The 9,811-nt window shown below is 38.7% G+C and overlaps 1 protein-coding gene across 1 annotated transcript; it reads left to right on the forward strand.

Moving 5' to 3' along the window:
- Nucleotides 1–238: 238 nt before the first annotated feature.
- On the forward strand, nt 239–4,806 carry LOC114187776 (disease resistance protein RPV1-like). The gene is made up of 5 exons (XM_028076145.2): nt 239–479; nt 1,027–1,734; nt 2,124–3,213; nt 3,320–3,622; nt 3,717–4,806. The coding sequence occupies exons 2-5, from the start codon at nt 1,235–1,237 to the stop codon at nt 4,791–4,793; spliced, it is 2,970 nt and encodes a 989-aa protein (XP_027931946.2). The 5' UTR covers nt 239–479; nt 1,027–1,234; the 3' UTR covers nt 4,794–4,806.
- Nucleotides 4,807–9,811: the final 5,005 nt, after the last annotated feature.

The raw sequence follows: 9,811 nt of genomic DNA on the forward strand, positions 1-9,811 counted from the left end.
TGGATTTGGGAGAGCAATTTTCCCTCTTTAAATTTTGACCCACACGTGCCTGGATTTAGTTTTCCATATTTTTTAAACTTTAAATTAAAAATTAAATATTATGTGGGCCCTGTGTCAAAAATGAGTCCACTTTTTGTGTCTAAATATTATTTTCGTATCTGAATGTGTATGTTCACTGCTTAAAATCCATTGGTCAACACTTTGTATACCCAAAAAGTCATGAGAAATTAAATGTGTGAAAATCTAAAAGTAGGAAACTTGGAAACATCCATGACATAGACACCACCAAAATTCTTCAACATCAACACTTGCCCACTAATTCTTCTTTCATATTTGCCAGAGTTTAAACATTTTGAACTAATATATTCATATGAACTATAAAATTCTGGTGTAGTTATCTTTGTTGTGCCCAAGAAGCTCTGGTATTTAAGTGAAGAATCAGTGTATTCTCTGTTGCAAGAAGTTGGATTGGGTCAGTGGTAAGTTCTTTCTCTATTCTCAATTTTACCATCAATTAGGAACAGTAAAAGATGAAAAGTTTGACTAATATGATTTCTTCCTGTTTTCCCATGTTTTAGTTGAAAGAGAACGGGTTAAGAATGTGAATTCCTCCTGAGAAGAGTGGTTTTGTGGTGTCTAACTTGAAAAGTAACTTCTAAAAAACCAAAACAAAAGGAATAGTGAATATGAATTGTTCGCTGAAATGCGTAAATATTTTCGTCTACTTTCTTTGTATTACTGGTCATACTCAATTTGGATGTTGTCTTTCTTTGAATTAAGCTGACAATAGTTCTAAGGGCACAGCCAGTACAGATTGGTCTTCTACAATTCTGTTTTAATTTAAACCTAATTTCAATTATCTGATTAGATTTTTGAGTTGTAATCGATATGCTTGTCAAACATGTTTTAAATGGTTACAAACTAGAAAAAAAGAATGTCTTGATGTCATCTGCATGACTGTGTATGATGTGATGAACTTATTTTTGAAGATTCAAGTTCTTCTCTATTTGATGTCAATTTTGTCAGGTTAACCTCATGTTACGTTTGAATGAACGGAGCATAAGTTTTCCCAAGTGATAAGCAAGCTACTAACCAAGGCAAAATAAACTTCTGAGGGTCACAAAAACACTTCAAAATCAAACTATCAATTTGATAAATGATGTTTTGTTATTCTTTCCCTGGTGAGAAAGTGCATGAGGTATGATCATTGCTGGTGCAACACTTGAAATTCATAATGGTTGAGCAGAAAGTTACCGGTGTTGTTGCTTCATCCTCTTACTCTTCTTCAGTGGTATCTTCTAAAAGATATGATGTGTTTCTAAGCTTTCGAGGTGAGGACACCCGCAAGAAATTCACAAGCCATCTTTATGATGCTTTGAAGCAAAAGAAAGTTGAAACCTTTATCGACAATAGGCTTGAAAAGGGAGAAGAGATCTCAACAACACTAATCCAAGTAATTGAAGATTCTCATATATCTATTGTCATCTTCTCAGAGAACTATGCTTCCTCAAAGTGGTGCTTGGGTGAACTCAGCAAGATTATGGAATGTAAGAAAGAAAAAGGACAGATTGTGATACCAGTGTTCTATGACATAGATCCATCCCATGTAAGGAAGCAGACAGGAAGCTATGAGAAATTCTTTGTAACACATAAGGAAGAACCCATGTGCAACAAATGGAAAGCTGCTCTCACTGAAGCAGCCAATTTAGCTGCATGGGACTCTCAAACTTACAGGTAAACTAAATGAATTGAGAGTGAGTGAAGTAGAGTTGTCCAAATTTGGGTTTAAATTATGCCAAATTTGATTTTAAATTAAGAATTCATACAATTGTCTATCACAGCTTGAGAAGCTTTCATACTAGTTCTAAGCATGCATAAACCCCTTTCATACTAGTTTGCTTGAGAAGCTTGCTGCCTAGAAAAAACAAAGGCTTTGATTTGGGTTTAGTTCAAACTTTAATTTGGTCATATCACCATGATCTTCAACACATTTTTGTTACTCTTCTGCACTACCATTGTTGGTCATGGATTATGTGTAGTAATTTTATAGTTGCTTCTTTTATTTTTTAATTTGTTAGACTATCTACACATCATTTATTTATGTTTCCCTTTTCACATGCAAGGGTTGAATCTGAACTCCTTAAGGATATTGTTGAAGATGTTTTGCAAAAGTTGGCTCCTATATACCCAAACTGCCACAAAGGATTGGTTGGAATTGAGGAAAACTATGAAAAGATTGAGTCATTGCTAAAAGTAGGGTCAAATGAAGTTAAACTCTTGGGAATATGGGGCATGGGTGGAATAGGTAAAACCACCCTTGCTTGTGCTCTATATGACAAACTATCTCACGAGTTTGAAGGTCACTGCTTCCTCGAAAATGTAAGGGAAGAATCAGATAAGCATGGAGTCAAAGCCTTGCGTAATAAACTTTTTTCTGAGTTGTTAGGGAAGAAAAATCATTGTTTTGATGTAGCCTTTTCAGTAACCAAGTTTGTTTTGAGTAGGCTAGGACGCAAAAAAGTTTTCATAGTCTTGGATGATGTGGCTACCTCAGAGCAATTAGAAAATCTAATTGAAGATTTTGATTTCTTGGGACTCGGAAGCAGAGTCGTTGTTACAAGTAGAAACAAACAAATATTTAGCCAAGTTGATAAAATATACGAAGTCAAGGAATTGAGCTTTCATCACTCACTTCAACTTTTCAGTTTGACTGTTTTTAGAGAAAAACAACCTAAGCATGGATATGAAGATCTATCAAGAAGTGCAACTTCCTATTGCAAAGGTGTTCCTTTGGCTTTGAAAGTTCTTGGTGCAAGTCTTCGTTCAAGAAGTAAGGGAGCATGGGAATGTGAATTGAGAAAACTCCAAAAGTTTCCAAATAAGAAAATTCACAGTGTATTAAAATTAAGTTATGATGGCTTAGATCACTCTCAGAAGGACATATTTCTAGACATTGCATGCTTCTTTAGAGGAAACCAGAGAGATCATGTAACAAACATGTTGGAAGCTTTTGATTTTTCTGCAATATCTGGTATAGAAGTGCTTCTGGATAGAGCTCTGATAACAATTTCAGGTGGCAATCAACTAGAAATGCATGACTTGATACAAGAAATGGGTTGGGAAATTGTTCATCAAGAATGTGTGGAAGACCCGGGAAGACGAAGTCGGTTGTGGAAACATGAGGAAGTGTATGAAGTCTTCAAATATAACAAGGTAAATTGAAAGTGTTTTTGCTTCTATATGTTAATTTAAGTATCTCTCAAGAATTTAGCTAGTACTTGCTAATGATTATTCCAAGTTTGTTTTTTGTTTGGTTTAGGGAACCGATGTTGTTGAAGGCATAATTTTAGATTTGTCCACATTAATTGAGGATCTCTATTTGGGCTCTGATTTCCTTGCAAAGATGACTAACGTGAGATTTCTCAAAATCCATAGTTGGAGCAAGTTTAACATATTTAATGTGTATCTTCCTAATGTTCTCAGTACATTGTCTCATAAAATGAGGTACCTTCATTGGGATGGATTCTGTCTTGAGTCTTTGCCATCTATCTTCTGTGCTGAAAAACTTGTGGAGCTTTGCATGCGTTGTAGCAAGCTTAAAAAACTTTGGGATGGTGTTCAGGTATATGCACTACATTTATGGTCTCGGTCAATTTTTTCTTAAATTTTTCTTTTAGTTGAGACCCATGATTTTGAATTTAACAATTTTTTAACAGAACCTTGTGAATTTGAAGACGATTGACCTGTGGGGATCCCGAGACTTGACTGAGATTCCAGACTTATCCATGGCAGAAAAACTTGAAAATGTTTCTCTTTGCTATTGTGAGAGCTTGTGTGAGGTCCAAGTACATTCAAAATCTCTTCGTGTACTAAACCTCTATGGTTGTTCATCACTAAGAAAATTTTCAGTGACATCAGAGGAATTGACAAGATTGAGCTTAGCTTTCACTGCTATTTGTTCAATACCATCATCAATTTGGCACAAAAGGAAGCTCAAAGCTCTTTATCTAACGGGTTGTCGCAATCTCCATGAGTTAACCGATGAACCAAGAATTCATGGCTCTCACAAGCACTCCCACACAGCATTGGCATCTAATGCTGAGAGATTATCCATGAACATCAAAAGCCTTTCAACATTGAGAATGCTTTGGTTAGATGATTGTAAGAAACTTGTGTCTTTGCCAAAGCTTCCACCTTCCCTTGAGAAGTTGAGTGCTAGTAACTGCACTTCTCTAGACTCATACATGACTCAATGGCTAGTTTTGCAGCATATGTTGCAGAGTCGCATACCCTACTTACGCAAGAACTATCTAAGATGTTATGACGAAGAGTATTTATTTCCTGGAGACCATGTGATTGATGAGTGTGCGTTTCACACAACAGAGACTTCAATAACTATTCCTTATCTTTGGAAAACTGAATTGTATGGTTTCATTTATTGCATCATTCTCTCTAAGGGATCACTTTTGCAGTCTGATGTTTCGTGTTCTGTTTATCAAGATGGCATAAGGGTTGGTTGGCTCCAGAAATTGTTGGAATACGAAAGTTTAACTTCGAATCACGTTTTATATATGTATCATGACATTAATGAATTTGATGCAATAGCTGAAGTGCATGGCCATTTCTTCAGCAATGTAGCATTTATTTTTGAAAATAGTGAAGCAAGCATAGAAGAGTTTGGCATCTTTCCCATATATGGCTCAGAATCAGGGTTGAAGTTGGTTGGGAGCAGAGAAATTTTTGAGTCGAAATTCATTGATTCTCAAGTAAATATTTGCCAAAATTCTACATAGAGTAATATGGAAAAGATATATTGTAACGAGAAAAAATGCAGACATGAGCACAGAGGGAAATGTTGGGCCTGAGACAGAAAAACACAGCGTAATTGAAGAAGCAATAAGGCGCAGCACTCGGCCCAAAATAACCAATTCCAAGTTGACTGATTTTGTGTGGTCCAAATCCTAGTATATGAGCACTATGAGGAGAGAGAGTGAGGGGGGGGGGGGGGGGGGGGAGAAGACTGTCTTTCTTCTTATACGGCTCTGACATTCTCTGAATTTTCCTTTCTGCAAATTCTGTTTCAGTACCTAGAATATTCCTTGTTTTCAGCAAACTTTCTGGGTGGATATACAAGGAGTATTTTTCAATAATTGCTTGTGCTTCTCTCTCGTTTCTTTACTTGTTACATTTGGTGCTTTCATCCATCGGACATGGCAGAAAATACACGTCTTAAAGAATTATCGGTGAACGTGGCTAAGCTTTTGGAGATGCTTGAAGCGGATCGACAAGAAAATCGGACTCCTTTTGAAACCTTGGAATCTGTGGTTGATACCTTATTGAAGCAGAATAGTGGTACTGGGGGACTTTCAATCGCAATGTAGAAGGCCTTCATTCCAGCGGGAGTATGCCACCTCCTCCACCCTTTCAGGTTCGAAATGTAAAACTTGATTTTCCTCGCTTTAACGGATCAGAAGTTCTTCGGTGGATCTTTAAGGCAGAGCAATTTTTCGATTATTACAATACTGCGGATGCTCAACGTCTTACTATTGCTGCCATTCACATGGAAAAAGAAGTAGTTCCTTGGTTTCAAATGACCAATCGATCTCTTCCCTTTCAGTCTTGGATTGACTTTACTCGTGTTTTAGAACTTGAATTTGGTCCTTCTCCTTATGAATGCACTAGATCCCAGCTATTCAAATTAGCCCAAGTAGGCTCTGTGCATGATTATTATACCAAATTCACTGCCCTTGCCAATAGAGTACAAGGAGTTACCAGTGACGCTTTGATGGATTGCTTTGTTGGGGGCCTTAAACCAGAAATCCAACGTGATGTCATTGCTCAATCTCCTACTACATTGATATGTTGTGTTTCCCTGGCCAAGCTTTTCGAGGAAAAATATCAGCCCAAACACAAACCATTTCACACTTCTTCTCCTTTCCGCGGACAAAACAGCAACCCTAGCCTAAACACACAACCCACATCCTCACAATCCCTAAAATCCACCACCCTTCCTCCCTTACTTACCAGTCCTGCTCCAAATTCAACTTTTCCAAAACATGGTAATATCAAACGAATCTCCCCAGCAGAGATGCAGCTCCGGAGGGAGAAAGGTTTATGCTACACTTGTGATGAGAAGTTCCACCCCTCTCATCGGTGCCCAAATAAACAATACTTGTTGTTACATATGGATGATGAAGATACAGTTCAGTTGCAAATTGAGAGGGATAATGTTCCGGATGATGTGCAACAGGATCATCATTTGTCTTATAATGCTCTCAAGGGTTCTTTTGGCTTGGGTACTATGAAGTTTCAAGGCACAATTAATGGCATGGTGGTTCAGATCTTGCTGGACAGTGGAAATTCTGACAATTTTTTGCAACCCAGAATTGCAAATTGTTTGAAACTAACCGTGGAACCTACTCTTCATTTTCAAGTCTTGGTTGGAAATGGTAATTCTTTAGTTGCTGAAGGATTGGTAAAGCATTTAGATGTCATGGTTCAAGGTCACTCCTTAAAACTTCCTGTATATCTTTTACCAATTTCGGGTGCAGACTTGGTTTTGGGCGCCGCATGGCTTGCTACATTGGGCCCTCACATTTCTCATTATAGCAAGCTTACCTTGAAGTTTTACAAAGGCAACCAATTTGTTACTTTACACGGTGATCAACAATAATTGCCTGGCCCTGCTCAATTTAATCAACTCAGAAGAATGCAAAATACTCACGCCCTTGCTGAGGTGTTTACTTTACACTACACGCCAACAGATGCGCCTCAGGACACCTTGTTGCAATTACCTGCAGATATGGATCCCGAGTTAGTCACGTTACTGCATCATTATCGAAGTATCTTTGCTGTGCCCACAGGATTACCTCCATCACGGTCTCATAACCATGCCATTCCCTTGATTAATGATGCACAACCAGTCAAGGTGCGGCCTTATCGGTACCCTCACAGTCAAAAATAACAAATAGAAACCATGGTGCACGAGATGTTGACAACAGGCATTATAACCCCTAGTACTAGTCCTTTTTCTTCCCCAATTATATTGGTAAGAAAGAAAGACGGTACATGGCGCTTTTGTACAGATTATAGGGCCCTCAATGCCATCACAATCAAAGACAGTTTTCCAATTCCAACAGTAGATGAACTCATTGATGAATTATATGGCTCCAATTATTTTTCCAAGATAGATCTACGTGCCGAATACCACCAAATCCTTGTTGCTGCTGACGATCGCCATAAAACTGCTTTTCGAACCCACCATGGACACTATGAATGGCTAGTTATGCCATTTGGACTTACTAATGCGCCTGCCACCTTTCAAAGCCTCATGAATGATGTTTTCAAGAAGTTTCTCCGAAAATTCGTCTTGGTTTTCTTTGACGATATCTTGATATATAGCTCTTCATGGAAAGAACATCTTCTACACTTAGAAGTTGTACTGCAACTGTTGCACAAGCACCAGCTCTATGCAAAATTTTCTAAATGTTCCTTTGGGTTACAACAAGTGGACTATTTTGGCCCTACAATTTCTGGACAGGGTGTCGGAATGGATAAAGATAAAGTCCAAGCAGTCTTAAAATGGCCAATACCGCAAAATGTTAAGCAGTTGAGAGGGTTCCTTGGCCTCACTGGTTATTATAGAAAATTTATCCAATCTTATGCAGTCATTGCTACACCCTTGACGGATTTGCTTAAGAAGGATAAATTTGTATTGGGGGGCAGCTGCAAACGAAGCCTTCTCATTGCTCAAGCATGCTATTACCAAGGCCCCAGTCTTAGCTTTACCTGATTTTTCAAAACCATTCACTTTGGAGACCGATGCCTCCGGGGTGGGTATTGGTGCTGTTTTGAGTCAAGACCAACATCCTATTGCTTCTTTTTCCAAAAAGCTTAATCCGAGGATGCAGTGCCAGTCAGGCTATACTAGAGAATTTTTTGCGATAACAGAAGCAATAGCAAAATTTCGACATTACCTCCTTGGCCATAAGTTTGTCATAAAGACTGACCAAACAAGCCTTAGATCTCTCACAGACCAAGTTGTTCATACACCTGAGCAACAAAATTGGTTGCACAAGTTGATTGGGTATGACTTCACCATTGAGTATAAACCTAGTAAAGAGAACGTGGTTGCCGACTCTCTTTCTCGTTCCTTCTTGATGACAGTGTCTCATCCTCAACTACAGTTACTTCCAACCTTAAGGGAAGCCCTTGCAGCAGACCTGCACTTGCATACAATAATGCAACTCTGTTTACAAAATAGGCCTCCTAATCCACACTACTAGTTTCGGATAACTTACTCTATTGGAAAGGGCGATTAGTTTTATCCAAGGGACATAATCTGGTGCATAACGTTCTGCAGGAGTTCCATAATACATTGTTGGGTGGCCACTCTGGTTTCACTAGAACATTGCAGCGAATCGCTACTCATTTTTATTGGCATGGTATGCAAAAAGACATCAAGGAGTTTGTGCAAAATTGTCTCATTTGCCAACAGGCCAAGCATGATACAACACTACCATCGGGCTTGCTTCAACCATTACCCATTCCAACTCAAATATGGGAAGATGTGGCCATGGATTTCATCACTGGCCTTCCTTCTTCAAATGGGCATACTATCATCATGGTGGTCATTGATAGGCTTTCTAAATATGCTCATTTGGCAAGCTTGAAATCAGACTTTAATAGTCAACAAGTGGTTGAGTTATTTATGCGAACAATCATCAAGTTACATGGTTTTCCGCAAACGGTTGTCTCTGATCGCGACAAGGTATTCACTAGTCAATTTTGGCAGCACCTTTTTAAGTTGAGTGAAACTACTTTGCAACTCAGCACTGCATACCATCCACAAACGGATGGTCAATCCGAGGCTTTGAACAAATGCATTGAAATGTACCTAAGGTGTTTTACTTATGAGAATCCAAGGGCTTGGTATAAATTGCTGCCGTGGGCAGAATTTTGGTACAACACTTCCTTTCACCATAGCACGGGCATGACACCCTTCAAGGCTGTTTATGGCAGAGATCCACCCCATATAATTAAATATACACGGAGTAGTCAAGATCTTCCTAGTGTTCAGGAGCTACTTTTAGAAAGGGATGTGACAATCAATAGACTAAAATTGCACTTGCAGAAAGCACAACAACACATGAAAAAATATGCCGTTGAACGTAGAAAGCCTCTCCAATTAGCAATTGGGGACATGGTCTTGGTGAAACTCCAACCCTATAGACAACATTCAGTGTCTCTGCGGAAGAATCAAAAGCTTAGTCTCCGATACTTTGGGCCATTCCCTGTAATCGACAAAATTGGTGAAGTAGCTTACAAACTTTTATTGCCTTCATCTGCTAAAATTCACCCAATTTTTCATTGTTCTCAGTTAAAAGTGTGTAAATGTGATCACGTCCATCCTTACGTGCCTTTGCCAATTAACCACTCAGAAGTGGGGCTTGTCTTGCAACCCGAAGCTATATTACAATCCAGAGTTGTTCTCAAGAACCATCAATAAGTGCAGCAACACTTAATCAAGTGGGAAGGTTTAGACAATACACAAGCCACTTGGGAGGATATTGTTGCTCTTACGCAAGCTTTTCCTCATTTCAACCTTGAGGACAAGGTTTCTTTTAAAGGGGAAGGTAATGTAACGAGAAAAAATGCAGACATGAGCACATAGGGAAATGTTGGGCCTGAGACAGAAAAACACAACGTAATTGAAGAAGCAATAAGGCGCAACACTCGGCCCAAAATAATCAATTCCAAGTTGACTGATTTTGTGTGGTCCAAAAGCTAGTATATGAGCACTATGAGGAGA

The sequence above is a fragment of the Vigna unguiculata genome, chromosome 6 (assembly GCF_037176805.1).
Source record: "Vigna unguiculata cultivar grain cowpea cultivar isolate G323 ecotype 2 chromosome 6, ASM3717680v1, whole genome shotgun sequence".
In the NCBI taxonomy this organism is placed as follows: Eukaryota; Viridiplantae; Streptophyta; class Magnoliopsida; order Fabales; family Fabaceae; genus Vigna; species Vigna unguiculata.

Coding starts and splice junctions, on each gene's coding strand:
- LOC114187776 (XM_028076145.2), top strand. CDS start 1,235: ATGGTTGAGCAGAAAGTTACCGGTGTTGTTGCTTCATCCTCTTACTCT. Junction 1,735..2,123: donor TGGGACTCTCAAACTTACAG/GTAAACTAAATG, acceptor TTCACATGCAAG/GGTTGAATCTGAACTCCTTA. Junction 3,214..3,319: donor AAGTCTTCAAATATAACAAG/GTAAATTGAAAG, acceptor TGTTTGGTTTAG/GGAACCGATGTTGTTGAAGG.